Source organism: Portunus trituberculatus, chromosome 31 (genome assembly GCF_017591435.1).
Source record: "Portunus trituberculatus isolate SZX2019 chromosome 31, ASM1759143v1, whole genome shotgun sequence".
In the NCBI taxonomy this organism is placed as follows: Eukaryota; Metazoa; Arthropoda; class Malacostraca; order Decapoda; family Portunidae; genus Portunus; species Portunus trituberculatus.
In genome coordinates, this window is record NC_059285.1 from 2,600,582 (window position 1) to 2,617,022 (window position 16,441).

The 16,441-nt window shown below is 38.6% G+C and overlaps 2 protein-coding genes across 4 annotated transcripts; one reads left to right on the plus strand and one right to left on the minus strand.

Annotated features, from left to right (window-relative positions):
* Nucleotides 1–3,626: 3,626 nt before the first annotated feature.
* LOC123511613 (histone deacetylase 8-like) lies at nt 3,627–9,179 on the plus strand. Of its 2 annotated transcripts, none has more exons than XM_045267638.1 (10): nt 3,627–3,709; nt 4,654–4,766; nt 5,115–5,298; nt 5,862–6,003; nt 6,209–6,315; nt 6,446–6,638; nt 6,854–7,026; nt 7,575–7,669; nt 7,891–7,996; nt 8,308–9,179. In XM_045267638.1, exons 2-10 carry the CDS (start codon nt 4,665–4,667, stop codon nt 8,346–8,348), a joined length of 1,143 nt encoding a protein of 380 aa, XP_045123573.1. In that variant the 5' UTR covers nt 3,627–3,709; nt 4,654–4,664; the 3' UTR covers nt 8,349–9,179. The 2 variants fall into 2 exon arrangements, with proteins under 2 accessions (XP_045123573.1, XP_045123574.1); XM_045267639.1 differs by having other exon boundaries at nt 6,854–6,945.
* Nucleotides 8,059–15,218, minus strand: LOC123511614 (uncharacterized protein SYNPCC7002_A1628-like). Of its 2 annotated transcripts, none has more exons than XM_045267641.1 (8): nt 14,944–15,218; nt 13,329–13,484; nt 12,929–13,102; nt 11,463–11,622; nt 11,092–11,285; nt 10,708–10,863; nt 10,283–10,394; nt 8,059–9,566 (listed from the first exon to the last, which is right to left on the minus strand). In XM_045267641.1, exons 2-8 carry the CDS (start codon nt 13,407–13,409, stop codon nt 9,532–9,534), a joined length of 912 nt encoding a protein of 303 aa, XP_045123576.1. In that variant the 5' UTR covers nt 13,410–13,484; nt 14,944–15,218; the 3' UTR covers nt 8,059–9,531. The 2 variants fall into 2 exon arrangements, with proteins under 2 accessions (XP_045123576.1, XP_045123575.1); XM_045267640.1 differs by having other exon boundaries at nt 8,059–9,075; nt 14,944–15,214.
* Nucleotides 15,219–16,441: the final 1,223 nt, after the last annotated feature.

Genomic DNA, 16,441 nt, shown 5'->3' on the forward strand with positions numbered 1-16,441 from the left:
GGTGAATTAATTGTTCATAAGAAAAAGAGATTATCTAGTAATGCAAATATCATCCGATACTTAATATTGTGTAAAGATTAATACATTGTCGTCTCACTGTTTGATAACCACATCCTCCCTGCCCCCCCTGCTTTCATCTCGCCTCCTCCCCCCTTTTGAATTGTCCCTACACCGTCTCTTCCCATTGAGGCATTACACTGAAATAACTAATAGTTGTGGCCCGAAATATGTAATAAATAAATTCATTACACAGATAAGGATCATTCTAGTTTCCACTTCAAAACAGCACACACACACTTACCAGTCACAGCTCAGTGGCCTCGTCCTGCCATCTCTTCAGGATTATCTTAATTTCCAAATGACCACCACGTGTCTTCTTGTCGACTGCACTGTGCATCCCCGGCTCACCACCAAGGAGGGTCGAGTCAAGTTGCTATCCTTCCCTCACTCACCACTAACCATCAACCACAGCACCGGCTCGCATCACCACCATGCACAAATCTCCCGCTCCACCACACATCACCACCAACACACAAAGCATCAGCACAACGCATCACCATCATCACTCGCACACAACAAGCAAACTGGCATCACTAGTAACGCCACCCTAGCTCACCGAATCACCACCACCGCACAAAGCATCAGCACTTTCACGCACCACCACCATCATATTCGCACACAACAAACGGACTGGCATCACGAGTAGGTACGTAACGTCACCCTCGGGCTCAGATCAACAATGAGCAGCTTTCGGAGACTCGTGAAACAGTAGATTCAAACCAGATGAAAAATTAGAAAAAAATATATTCATTTGTCCATTTTCTTCCATTTAAGGGACAGAATAACTTGAACTGCATAAGAGAATACAGGAGAATGAAAGGAACAAAGGAAAGAATGGAGGAAAGGCAACACATGGAAAAGACTCAGTCAAAACCGCGACTCTTGTACGTTCAGGAAACTAAGAAAAGAAGATTGATTGATATAGAAAGACAAGGCAACATCGTGATCGTATGACGAGAGAAAAGTAAGATGAGTTAGTAGTACATGTCGTAAGTAAAGCTGAGACGCACAGGTATTCCTCCCAGGCTCATTACATCTATCAATCCTTCATGCAACTGTCCCTCTCTTTCATGCTCTCTCCTGGCGAAAGTGTGGCCTGAGATAAGATATGCGGAAGAGAAAAAAATTATGTGGAGAAAAGTGTCATACAAACTGATCAACAAAGGAGGAGGAGGAAGAAGAGGACTAGGAGACGGAGGAGGGATCAGGAAGATGTGGAGCAGCAAGAGATTTTACCTGCCCCTTTGTAATCGGTGTTGTCCGGCCTCGTTCACTCCCCGATGAGCCCTTGAGGAAGATAATCTCATTTTTTTAAGGGGAAAATGATAATTAATATTTGTAGTAGTATGGAGGAGGAGGAGAAGGAGGAGGTGTTGTTGTAGTAAAGTAAAATAAAAACAAGAACACGAAGAAAAGACATTTTTATAATTATTATCTAACTGTATTTTATTTCAAATAGTAATTTTCAACACGTGTCAGATTATCGGTGAGCTCAAAAATGCCCAAAGTTGAAAGGGCCGCTCCAGGTCTGTTTACTTAGTGTACGCACGTGGTGTGCAGGGACGTAACTCACGCCCACTAAAACAAGACCCACCACATGAACACAACACACACGTAAAGCCAGAACAAACACTGCAAACACGAACACGGAAACACTGTAACCATTTGCTGTGTGTGAATTTTATGCCACCACCACCACCACCACCACCACCGCTGCCATCATCATCAACAACAACAACAACAACAACAACAACAACGACAACGACAACGACAACAACAACAATAACAACAACAACAACGGATAGATTGACAGCCAGACAGCTAATCAAGAGAGCAATGAAAAAGAAAAAAGTAGAGGGAGAATAAGAAAAACAAAACAATAATAGCAGCAAAAGTAACAACAACAACAACAACAACAACAAAACTGACAAAGAGAAAGATTGTGATGAAGGCGATAAAGAAGAAGAAGAAGAAGATGATGAAGACGAAGAAGAAGAAGAAGAAGAAGAAGAAGAAGAAGAAGATAAAGACGAAGAAGAACAAGAACAAGAACAAGAACAAGAAGAACAAGAACAAGAACAAGAAGAACGATAAAACAAAACAACAAGAACAAGAACAAGAACAAGGAAAACAAGAACAAGTACAAAAACAAGAAAAAAAAGAGAAAGAAGATGATAATGACAACAAAACATTCAAGAGAGAGAGAGAGAGAGAGAGAGATCCTAACCCTACTCTTTCATGGTTAGTGATTGTGATGAGAGTGTGAAGAGCAAGGGGGAAGGGGTCGAAGGGGGTCAGCAGGTCAGTGGCACCATCCGTCAGGCCATAGTAATGAGTGCCAATGAATGCCACAAGGAATGTCACAGAATTGGCTATGTGGAGAAAGGATATAATGGACGTCCCACGGTCCCACTCCAGAATGTCTGGAGAGGGAGCTGTAGACACGCTCTCTCTCTCTCTCTCTCTCTCTCTCTCTCCGCCACAAAAAAAATGTATTATTGAAGAAATTAATTAAAAGGAGGGGAAATGATAAAGCTAAAAGGAATTAGAAATAAAATTGGTTCAGATCTTGCTTCCGTTTTGCAAATACCCAAACCCAGTAATGTATGGGATAGATTTATAGTTTTATGCGACCGAATAGTGTGTGTGTGTGTGTGTGTGTTTGTGTATTTACTTAGCTGTATTGTACAGGGTTCGACCGGTGCTCATAGTGTCCTGTCTCCATATCTCCATTAGTGTGTGTTTCACTGTTTGATCTGCTGCAGTCTCTGACGAGACAGCCAGACGTTACCCTACGGAACGAGCTCAGAGCTCATTATTTCCGATCTTCGGATAGGCCTGAGACCAGGCACACACCACACACCGGGACAACAAGGTCACAACTCTTCGATTTACATCACGTACCTACTCACTGCTAAGTGAACAGGGGCTACACGTGAAGGGAGACACATCCAAATATCTCCACCCGGCCGGGGAATTGAACCCCGGTCCTCTGGCTTGTGAAGCCAGCGCTCTAACCACTGAGCTACCGGGTGTGTGTGTATGTGTGTGTGTGTGTGTGTTGAATAGTTTATTGTGCCAAAACTCAACGAGGATTAAGTGCCATATAGAGTATTAGAGATGGCCTTGGCTCTGCACTAGGGGACCAGCAGGTATCATCAGGAAGGGTTTCAACAGGTAGGTATACCCAGTGTCTCCTACTTAGGATAAAAGCAAGATATTTGTTAAGCAAGCGTATATATAGTAGTCTTGTAGGTGAGCAAATGAGCTCATTGATCCTTATGATCCTTATCATGGATCATAAGGATACTTTTGTATATGTGTGAGCATACAGAGTCCTTGGTATGAAATTGTGATTTCATTTGAAAATGGAAAAGAAAAGATACAATCAGTATGGCAGTTAGATCAATTATTTTGTTTGATAAAGAAGCAAATATAGGAAATGAATCAAATTAATAACGTCACTCTGATCAAGTAAGAACAAAGACAACATATAGATGAGAGACAGAAGTAACGGCTTAATGGAGACCCGTTAGAAAGGCAGAACACCCAAACGTACAGTCGCACACCCAAACACTGAGGTCTGAGCGCGGCGGCGGGATTGAAGTTGAACAGCTGAAGAGTTGGGCAGCGGAAGATCTTCAATTAGGTGACATATAGCCACTGTAGCGTTGTTGTATTGCACTGCGTGGTGGTGGAGTGTCGAGATCAATGGTGCTATGTTGTATCTTAAGTATTTATTCCACTAACTACCGTTGAGAGCGATGAAATACCTTGTCTTTGATGTGTTGCTTGTGGCTCTTGCCCTATGCCTGTAGGTGACTATAAAGGCCCATTCACTCTATTCATCACGTCTCTGTCTCATCACATCACGTCACCGTTCCGTCAGAATTTCTTACATATAATGCAATGGATCTGTTCACACCAGTTGGTTCTTCACCGTTGTCACAGCCCGTCACGTCACGGATTATTTCCAACAATACTTAAACGTGATGTGACGGTGGCGTGAGATAATTGCCTCCCGAAAAGTAGTGTTTTTCTTGAGAATCTCTCTCTCTCTCTCTCTCTCTCTCTCTCTCTCTCTCTCTCTCTCTCTCTCTCTCTCTCTCTCTCTCTCTCTCTCTCTCTCTCTTGCTTGCTTGTTTCTCTTTTTGTTTAATCATGAATATTCTCAAGTGATCAAAATGTAACTCAATGAATCAAAGTAACAGGTTGCGTGAAATTGGGAATATTCGTAAATGATAGACGTGCAACTTAAGCCAATTAGTAAATAAAGTAAGTGTTTCCTCATACACATTAATTGTTCTAGTGATCTAAGGTTTGTGTAGCCTCTGTGCTCAACTCCATCTAACATAAAAGCTACATCCATGCCATCTTAAACTTACTTCTCTTAACTTTTTCCTACATCTATTTAACAAAGATACTTTTAAATTTGTATTGTCTCATAAATATCTACATCTCTTTAGCTACAGTTGTGTGGTGTTTCACTCACAACACCAACACTGGAAAAGCCTTCATGATTGTTGCAGTATTGGATCCTCTGTACGTGAATGTCTTGATACTTTTTTTATGACAGTTTTGTCATTTCCACAGGTCAGGAAGGTATGTTGGAGGACACAGCTGTTGGGAGTAAGGGTGAGGTGGTGTATGTGGCAGACCCTAAACTACTAAGCTGTAGTGATGCCATTCCAGCCTTCAGGCAGCGGGTAGGTTCACTGTTCACTGCTGTCACCAGAAATACTGGACACTGCTTCACTTAGGTGTAGATTTTGTTAAAAGTGTGAATCCTTATCCTTCATCTTCCACTCAATACTTTCCTGGATTTTTTAAATATGAAGCATTTGAAAGTGAATGACTGCCATTTTTGCTTTTGTACCATTGTGAAGTTAACATATTATAAGTAGAATCATCACAAGTTATGTAGCTATGTTTGTACTTAAATAACAATTATGTGTACTTGAGATTATTATCATTATCATCATCAGTCATTCAGACATGATATAATATCTAGCTATATGTGGTATGCAGTTATCTAATGAAGTGTCTCTTGACAGGCCTGCCTCACCCATGCCCTCATCACTTCCTACGGACTCCATCACAAAATGCGGGTTGTGCCCTCAGAGGCAGCCAATGAGGAAGACATCAGGAAGTTTCATTCCCAGGATTATGTAGAATTCCTTCAGAAAGATGTTCCAGAAGAAGATGAAGACAAGGATGCACAGGACGAGTTTGGATTGGGTTAGTACTGTACTGTAGATATACACATTTTTCATTGGTTTTTAAGTCCATTGCAAGATGAAGGTCTGCCACAGTAGATAAGAAAAGAGAGGTTTGGCCTGATTGGCATAAGACATAATGCAACCTTATCTTTGCACTCATTCCAAGTCAGCTGCATCTAAATACTTTTCCTTCCTTCATACATCTTCCATGCTTCATTCACTCTAGACATCCACTTTATAGATGTTCCTCTCTCCACAATAACACACAACCTTAAATACTTCAAACATCTGTCTCTCAAAGCAACTTACTATCCAAACTATATTCATCCTATCATTCACCATTCTTGTACACACCACTACCTTACTTTTGACTCACTCACTGTTTCCTCCCCTCACTTAATCTCTTAAACTCATCTACCAGTCAGTCTCTTCTTAGTCAGCCACCAATATCAAGAGACAGCTGATTCAGAACACTACATAAAAATAAAAAAATAAAATAAAAATAAAATAAAATCAGATTTAATTTCAGTCTAGTCTTATCTCGGATTTAAGGAGACCTCTTATATGTATTTGCCCATGCAGGGTTTGATTGCCCCTTTCTGGATAATCTGTGGGGTCTGGTGTGTGGCCTTGTGGGGGGCTCACTCACTGCAGCCCGAGAGTTGACCTCTGGCAGGAGCAAGATTGCCCTCAATTGGTGTGGTGGTTGGCACCATGCCCAGAGGTAGGTGTGGGTGTGCATGAAAAATAAAGCTGTGATTCTCCTCTGCCATAGGTCTCAATGAAGCTGAATATGCATACAATACAATAAAAATGAGGGGTAAGTAGGGTTGAGTTATTGTCTAGCTCACATTACCTGGTTTTCTTTTACTAAATGAAAGTGCTTATTTCCCTAAAGTGGCTGATGTGAAGAAGTTGTGTACTTGCAGAGACATGGCTTCAGGATTCTGCTACGTGAATGACATAGTGCTCGCTGTATTGCACTTGCGATCTGCCTTTCCCAAGGTGCTGTACATTGATCTGGATGTTCACCATGGTCAGTTCCTTTCCTCAGATAATGACTAATCATATTTTTTCTCTCTTTTCTGTATTATGCTTCATGTAATCATATGAATAAGAGCTTAAAACCATGATAGTGCTTTGTAGTGATAAACTGTTTTGTTCAGGAGATGGTGTTGAGAATGCCTACCTCTTCAGCCCCAAAGTGGTAACACTTTCACTTCACCAGAGAGAGATAGGATTCTATCCTACCACTGGTGCTGTGGAGGACATAGGTCTTGGAAAAGGAAAATTCTATACCCTTAATGTTCCATATAAGGAAGGCATTAATGACACACAGTTTATTTACTTGTTTGAAAGGTGGGTGAGTGTTATTGCACAATGCATGTATTGTATTTACTTTGTCATTCTGAAACACAGTTGTCTTGCTGAACACATTCTGAAAGTGTCCTGGCAAGTAATACTACATATAGATTGCTGAAGGTGGTGTAACATAAACTTCATTTGGCATAATTTATAAGGAACCTTGCTATTTACATTTTTAATCTTTTAATTTTGTTTTTTATATACAACAGCATTCTATACCCACTGTGTGAAGTGTTCATGCCTGATGCTGTGGTGTGTCAGTGTGGTGCCGATGCCCTCAGTCAAGACCCACTAGGAGGAGGTAATCTCACCCTGAAGGCTTACACCACCTGTGTCACTCATGTTACAAACCTCTCCAAGCCCACACTCTTCCTTGGTGGAGGTGTGTATATGTAAAGTTACTTCACTTGTAATTGGCTCACTTTGTTTCCACATCTGGAATTCAATGTAATACCAGACTTCTTTCTTGGATGTTTCCAGACACCACCACCATCTTTAATCCAATCAAACATTCATTTCCATTTTACACCTAAAGCTTTAACATTTTTTTTTATTTCTAGTGATAACATGTTCTTTGTCCAGTCCTAGTTTCTTTAATAATATGATCAAACATGACAGTAGAGTCCATGCTTTTACAAGAACACAGAAGGATCTCATATTTTATCTCCAGATAGAATCCTATTTTTCCAAGTTTGCAATATATATATATATACATATATACACACACACACACACACACATATATATATATATATATATATATATATATATATATATATATATATATATATATATATATATATATATATATATATATATATCTCTCTCTCTCTCTCTCTCTCTCTCTCTCTCTCTCTCTCTCTCTCTCTCTCTCTCTCTCTCTCCAGGAAGGACAATTTTCATGTAAGACTAATATGCTACCACTGGCAGGTGGGTACAACAAAAGCAATACTGCCAAGCTGTGGACAGCCATCACTGCCACTGTTCTCAAGTGTCCCGTGTCTACTGAGATCCCGGAGCACCAGGTATGTGGCAGCTTGCTTATGATGAGCCTTGAGGGTAAGTGTAGGTAAGGATTCAGTGTTGTATTCAAGGATATTAAGGCCTAAAGATATGATGGTAACTCATCTCAGGTTTTTGTTTTTCTTATTTTACTCTTTCTGGAGTTTCTTGTGCAGTGTTAACTACAGACACACTGTTGTTGTGATCAATAAAAGTATATCTACTACATATCTTTACTTTCCAGTTCTTCCACTGGTATGGGCCTGACTTTGAATTGGAAGTGACTGCAGGGCTCCAGAAGAGTTCTAATACACAGGAGTCTTTGGATCAGACCATAAAGGCAGTGCATGGTGAGCACCAACATGGTCCGAGTATAGAGTACATATTTTAAAAAGGAAAATAAGATATGTAATGAAGCATTGTTAAGCATCCTTGATTTCTAATGTTTAAATTATGGCCACTTTTAGTGTTATCTTGCTGAGATAAAAGTAACATGAAACTGGTTAAATTCAGAACTGAATAAAGTCTGCTTAGCAACTTACGTTTCATACATGTAAATGTGTATGTTACATAATAGTATTTTCCAAAGAGAAAATTATATATATTGTATTCTTGCATAGTTGTTCCTTGAACTGAAATGTGGTCCTTTTTTTTTTTCCAGGCAATATACAAAAACTAGCAGAATCATTGGAACAGAAATAATGGATTACAAAATCTGTACACTGCAAACACCTGTGCATGTACCAAGGTGAGAGGGGATAGTCAAGACAAGACATCACACCTCCTGTAGGAATAATGATGCATAGAAAGGGGATCCCTAGTCCCCACTCTACGTCTTTTTTAGCTACCTTCCATAGCATGGGTGGAATACCATTGCATGTTTTTTTTTTTTTTTTTTTTTTTTTTTTTTTCATCGGTCATACAAGGTGAAGCCAAGCTATACCCTCTCCTGTGATGGATGAATTGTTGGTATGATATCTTACATAATTTCATTTTGTTTTATTTGCTATATTTCTCAAAAATTCTGATAAATTATTAGTTTCAAGGAAGCATAATACATACATAATGAAAGGAGGATCTCTACCAAATTTATGCTAGTTGTCACTACAACAAAAAAAAAAGTAAAGATAGTGTGCATGGATGAAGGATATATACAGGTATAAGTGGAGCCTCTTTTGTTGTGGCCACTCATCAGTTTCAAGCAACTGTCACTACAACAGAGAGGAAGACAGTGAATAAGCATTATAATAGATGGAGAGACAGAATAGTCAGAGATAAGTGTTCCACATTTGCTGGGCAACACGGTGAATGATTGTGTGTCTTGCTGAGAGTCTCATTATCTCATCATACCCGCCGCCTATTACAGTGGTGACTGGGATGCCTCGGCACACTGCTTCCCTTAAGACAAACGTGTCACGAAGATAAAGCCCTGCAGATTAACAATATAAATCAATAAATTATCTGGATACTTATGTAAGTTATGAAGGGTTACACTATTAAGAATGTATAAAAAATAAAGCCACTGAACTTGAATCTCATTTCATTTGCAAAACTTATATTAAACTTCAAAAATAAAAACCTTACAATGTATAAAAAAAATAAGATAAATTCACTAAAATAATATGTATTTCTCTGATGCTTATAATATAAAAAAATAGCAATATTTCATAATGCCACAAGGAAAAAAGTATAATCACAGAGTTGTTTAGTGTATGTCACAGAATCAAATGTTCAAAAAGATAACCTATGAATGGAAAGTATGAAAATTTAATTATAGTTTTCATACCTTTACCTTAGAAACTTGAAAAAAAAAACCTTGAAATTTAATGTTGATCCCATCTCTTCCCTAATGAAAAGTGCTGTTTAAGTAAAATAACTATGTATTTCATTTTGAAAGTAAAACTTCAAAGTGCTCATGTTCTGAAAAACAAAAAATTATTGATTATAATTAGTTTGGGACCAAAAGTATCAGTGATACCAATAAATTGATAACACAGGAAAAATAATTACTGGATGGCCAATAACCTGATATCGTTATCATGATGATTTATCACAATAACGGCCACCTCTGGGATCAGACTTGTACATTTCATTAGATTTTCAAATTGAGTGATGCTACACATAAATAGTGTTTTGTAGTGGGAAATGTGATTGCTTGGTTGTTACTCATGATGGAAAATACCGAAGGGATGGGAAATACAAATGTGCCAAATTCTGAGACCTGTCAATTCAATATGGTGGAGAACTGTACCATCCCAAGTCAAGCAAATAGAACAATGGAAAAATGTAATCTAACACAAACCAGGTACTGTTATCATGTTACCTGTATGAAAATAATGTTTCTTTTAAGACAATCTTAAAAACAAATTGGAATCCTATCATTTTGCAAAAACACTTGCACCATGCCATTAAAAATCTCACAAGTGTGCATACAAGCATTTGCCTTAGCTTATTCCCCTTCATAAAAGATGTCACTTGACATTTTAAATTCATATTATTTATCCTTATCCTGAGTAGTATCAAGAAAACTGAAAATGCAGTATTACTCACTGTATGGGCTTGGTATGATCACCTGATATGGTTCAAAATTAAGATAATCCATTTTAATTTAGAAAAGTTTGTTGAAGCATACATACCATCATCACTCAGTTTCAATTTGCCAAGTTCATCCTTCTCATGAGGATCAACTCCAGCATCATAAAGGATAATATCAGGTCGAAAACTGTCCATGATGTCAGGTAAGTATTTCTGAAAAGAAATCAAGTGCTACATAGAATCTGGGGTTACAGAGACACAAAATTAGCTCACATCTGCTGAGAGGAGAAAAAATAATGCACGAGAAAAGCAAACCTCTGGATGGGAATGAGTTTGTGAATTTAATATGTGGAATTTGCAAAAAGAACTGAAATAATGAAAACAGACACTCAATGATGACATCATTTTTGTTCTGCACCAAAAAGTTCCTAATTTAATTGTTCCTTCCTTTTCTCTCTCTCTCTCTCTCTCTCTCTCTCTCTCTCTCTCTCTCTCTCTCCTTTAATGCAATATAATTGTTACACACAGCAAGGGTGTTGAGGTACTCCTTGTCATTAGTGCCCACCGCCAGTCCGACATCAAGGTCACTCTTCTGTTTCCGAAGTGGGAAGTTGTTTTGACAGTGGAAGGAGAGGGTGAATACATCTGGCTGATCTTGGAATATAGCTGCAGTTCCATCACCCTGTCAATAATAATGTTTATCACTAGTACAACTGTCACACTGATTCTGAATAACATTACAGAATGCAGTGATATTTTCTTTTTACTTTTATTATAAAATCATCTATATACATACTATATTGTTAATAAATTGCATGAAAACTATCAGATATGAAGTAATGAGATTTTGACATTTAATATAATGTTTGATCAGAAGCAAAATACAAGTAGTACTAATAATGCCACTAACCTGGTGAACATCTAAGTCAACTATCAGAACCTTGTCAACCATCCCAGACTGTAAAAGATGATACGCCGCCACAGCCAGGTCGTTGATAAGGCAGTAGCCTGAGCCATGGTCTGGATAGGCATGGTGAGTGCCGCCACCAGTGCTGCATGCCAGGCCACACTCTAGGCTGAGTTTGGCCGCCAGGCAAGTCCCACCTCTCAACAAGAGATAAAGAGGCAAATAAAGGTTATTATGCTTATTCCTATTAAGTTTTTGCATTGAAGAGTAAAATACCAATATCTGAAGCTACATACCTTTCTTCCCTCTGCTTTCTTTGTTTCATAATTATTTGAATGGCTCTCTTGAAGTTCAGTTTGAGACAAGATTCTCACCTGTTTCGTATCTTACTCGGCTGGCCAGTCCTGGTGTCCAAACAAATCCTGTTACCCGCTGTTCTGCAGCTGATGTTTCTCCATCAAAGAACTTGTCCACATAGAGTTGTGAGTGTGCTGCTGATGCAAGTTCTCTGCTTACTTTTTGAGGCAGTATTACCTGTAACAGTTCAATTCATTCACATCACAATAATTTTCAGATACTATTATGACGGTCAATTCACACAAGTTCCAGCACACCATTTTAAGATATGATATCCCTAAAGTTACAGTCTTGCACACTCATGAGCTAAGCTTTGGCATTTGTTCACTGTCTGAAGACATAAGTTTCTTCAAACTCTTCTTTTAGTTTTCCTCCCACAATTAGTATTCATCAAAATAATTCATATACATAAGAATTATCTAATGATACTGTTCTTTACATCAATTAGTGGGCCTTGCAAATTAACAGACAAGTACACACTATATATACAAAATGCAGACATATTCCCACAGTGACACTCATATACAGTACATACATACACAAACATGTAAGTCATATAATTTTGTTAGATAAATGGTGAAATGTATCTGTTTGTATTTCTCTTTTTTTTTTTTTTTTTTTCCACTGAAAAAAAAATACTTAAAAAAAAAGATAAAAATAAAAAAAAAATTGCTTTTTCTAATATATATATATATATATATATATATATATATATATATATATATATATATATATACACAGGTAACTCTTGATTTACACGATAGATGCATTCTAAGAGGCATCGCGTATATCAAAATTTGCATAAAACAAACTTGTAATTCTCATAAGAAACAATAAAAAATAGGGGGATGCGAGATGTGGTCCAAAAAAAATTCATACAAAATACTCTATTTATTTGGCTAAATTGACATGTCTTTATTATTTCCCATTCTAAATATTAGAAATGTATTTAAAGTCAAGGGAAAACCAATAAATAATAAGAGAAAGCAAAAAATAATAAGAGAAAACAACAAAACAAAGAATACGTAAACACAACACTCACTGTGTCACTGCCTTCACCACTCACACTATAGTCGGTCACCATCTTCCTCTGAGCTTTTCCACTTTATCAAAAATCTACTTATCAAAAATAACCCCACAGTATAAAAGTAAACACTAGTAAAGAAATAAATGCAGGACGCCAATGTCTTCATCCCTCACAAGCACTCGCTGTCGCTGTCCACTCTGACGCGCAGTTTGAAATTGCGTCTGGTGCTCAGTTTGAAAATGCAGTTGGGCCAAATCGCGTATAAGCAAAACGATCGCACAGATTTAATTAATTATAACATTTTTCCGGTCGTGTATTAACAAAAAACGTAAATTAAACACGTGTAAATCAAGAGTTACCTGTATATGATTATGTTTTCCAGATGACCAAAGTTCTACAGATTACAAGGAAGTACAAATTTCAAGATTTTCACCCTATTGATTAAAAGTATCTCACCTGCTTATCTTTTTTTATGACACCATCTCTTAAAAGGATCTCATACAGATAATGAAACTTCATCATCTTGAATCGGTGGTTGGGGGGAAGGGGACACACATACTTCTCATGATGAACGATGGGCAGCCCAGCAAGGTACTTCGCCTGCCTGTACTCCTCCTCATGCAGGTGTTGCTGTAATGATCAGTAGTGTCAGCAGCATAGACAAAACTATTCAGAAATGTAAGAGAAAACCAACTACAATTCAACAATAATTCTCCTTAACACTCTTAATACTATCATCCCCCTTTAACATTCATTCATCCTCGTGGAGGAGAGTGGGGGGAAGTGCTGAACAGTGACAAAGCAGACTTAGGTGTGGAGGAACTTGCCTTACAAAACAAGAGCAGTACAAACTTACCATTATCCTGCTGTAGAATCGCCATTTGTGCACATGACCACAAACTGAAATGTTGACGACACTCCTGTAGGCGACAAACATCTCAGCCCAGAAGATGGTGCTGTATACAGTGAATTACAGGTCCTCTTGTGCTGGCCTGGCCTCCTCCCTCACTAGCTGCAAACACAGGGAAGGATTTGCTGCAATACATTCATCTGTAACCATCAACTTGAACTTGAACTTAAGCTTTACAACAGTAGCTCTATGAGAATTGTATCCTTCCTTAACTTTCTTTTTCTTTCTGTTCCTTCTCTGTTGCTGTGCAGGATTTAACTTTTTTTTTTTTTCTATACAAAAAACACAAACACTAATGACACTAATGGAAGCACCTCAAGCCCTTTAACACGCTCCTGCAGTGACAGAAATGACAGTAAATATTAATAAATTTAATATACTTATGGTAGGTAAATATTTGAAAAGCAGGCATTTAGGATAATCTAACAAATAGCATATCCTAATTAAGCAGCAAAATATTCACACATAGTGATGTAGTATGTAGTCTACAACATATTTCTGGCAATTATAAATTGAGGGTCATCTGTAGGGTGTCCAGAGCAGCTTTCTAAAAATTTGGTAGATATCTCACAAATTATGTGTCTCGTGACTAATGTCAATATGTTTCATGTTACATCTGCCAGTATGTATGGATCTGCCCACCAGAGGCATGACATTAAAGCCATTGCTGACTACAAGTACTTTGACATCTTTCTTCAAGAGGCTGCTTCCTTGTACAACCCCTACAGTCCAGACTTTCAATAGGAGACACCTCAAATCCTTTGTAATTTATTGAGCATTTTGCAAACCATTGTAATTTAGATATTCTGCCATTCTCAAAATAAAACTTAATTTCACGTACTCTGACCGCAGCGCTGGGTGAAGCAATAGGGTATACATGCTACCTTGTTTTGTGGCTGGGTTACGTCAAAGTAGGTTAGGTTAAGTTAGTTTAGAAGGGCGGTTAAAAGAGGTAAGCCTTCTCCTCCATCACACCCTCCACCGTTACACTAGGGTTGTCGACAGGGGGCGCAGAAACCATTATGTTACGAGTTTATGGTGGGTGGAGGAGTTAGGTTTTGTTTGAGACACATATTTTAGTCATATTTGCTCTTCTGGCCCCAAAAATTTCTTGACAGAATTACTTTTATCATTGGCTTTTCTTGAAGGCCACAATTTAATCATTACTGTGCTCCTCACTTGAAAACAAGCTTTCTTACCAGTTCCCCAATGTTAAGGGTGGTAAGAGACAAAAGAATATACACATTTATGGGAAGATGCTATTGGTAAGATTACTAGCATCTAACATGGGAATTTAAGTAGCAACAGCCACTATTTGAGAGACAGGGTATGTTACATAACAAGAGGATACATATAACAAATGTATCAATCTTAAGATCACTCATAAAAGTAACATCGCCGAGAAAGAATAGAGAATGGTCTGCCAACACAACTCAGAAACAACATGCAAGATGGAAGTGTTGGGAGAAAGCTAGACGCTCTTTTAACAAAAATAGAGGGTGGGCCACCAATACCCTCACATCATCAAGGTCTCACCACAACAAACTGGAAAACAAGATACCTCGATATTTGAAGGAAGTTTGTGGCAATCACAGACTCAGGGGTACAAGCATCCGAAATACTTCAAGGGTTCGAGTTCGAGAATGAGCTAAAAGTGCTTTTGGAGAGTCGTAACTTGTAATTTGTGCGACAGCTGCAGTTTCTGCCTTCTTAACGGCGTCCTCACTGCCAGGCTGCAGATAATTATTGCAAAATGGATGAGGAGTACTCATAGTATACCTAGCCCATCACAGCTGTAGCTATGAAGACACCGAACTAGCTACACCTCGCTACGCCATCGGGCTGGTCCCCGCTTTTTGTATGTATGTGTGTATGTATGAATATAGACAATAAATCTTTCATAATAATAATGCAGCCAGAAAAGCCCATACATGCCAAACACACCCAGAAGACCGCTCACCACACCCAAAATTTATCACAAAACATACTCAAAACTCAAAATACCATGCAACACCTGAAAACGATCCCAAAGCACGTCCAAAACTCACTAGAAACACCCGATATGCACCAAAACACACACACACACACACACACACACACACACTAAAAGCACTCAAACATAAGACATTGAAACACATTCGAAACACCATACAACACCTCAAAATATTCCTAAATACACTCAAAACCACACCTATACACTCAACACAGTTCCATAACACGCTCAAAATACGTAAAATATACTTAGGTAGGTAAAAAAACATATAACAGCCTGAAAACACCTAATACCACATACGCCATGACCTTATCCATCTATGGAGCTAAGTGCTAAATATATACCTAAAAAATTACATGTTTGCGATTGAAACTAAGTACAAACACAATAATTTCATATAAACGTACATGTACATAAGTAATAAACACACACACACACACACACACACACACACACACACACACACACGTAACAAAAATAAAATTGTATTGTAGTGGTTAGCACGCTCGACTCACAATCGAGAGGGCCTGCTTCGAATCTCGGTAAGCGGCGAGGCAAATGGGCAAGTCTCTTATGTGTGGCCCCTGTTCACCTAGCAGTAAATAGGTACGGGATGTAGCTCGAGGGGTTGTGGCCTCGCTTTTCCGGTGTGTGGAGTGTGTTATATGGTCTCAGTCTTACCCGAAGATTGGTCTATGGGCTCTGAGCTCGCTTCGTAATGGGGAAGACTGGCTGGGTGACCAGCAGACGACCGAGGTGAATCACGTCACTCCCTCAATGAGAGACAAAACAACACACGGACGCAAGCACGCACAGTGCGGGAGGGAACCCAGGTCTGGGCCTGAGTCCAGCCTGTGGGCGCCCCTTGTTGATCACAAAAATTAATATACGTTACGTAAACCATTTTGAAAATGCCGATTCTCAAAAAGGCAGCTGGACACGAATGCTATATAAATTCTGACTGGTCACCAACCAAAACTAATTCCCAGAATATAAGATTATTGCCGGGGTGAATAAGAATAGAAATATAAAAAAAAAAATGTGAATAAAAGTGTTATAACATCGA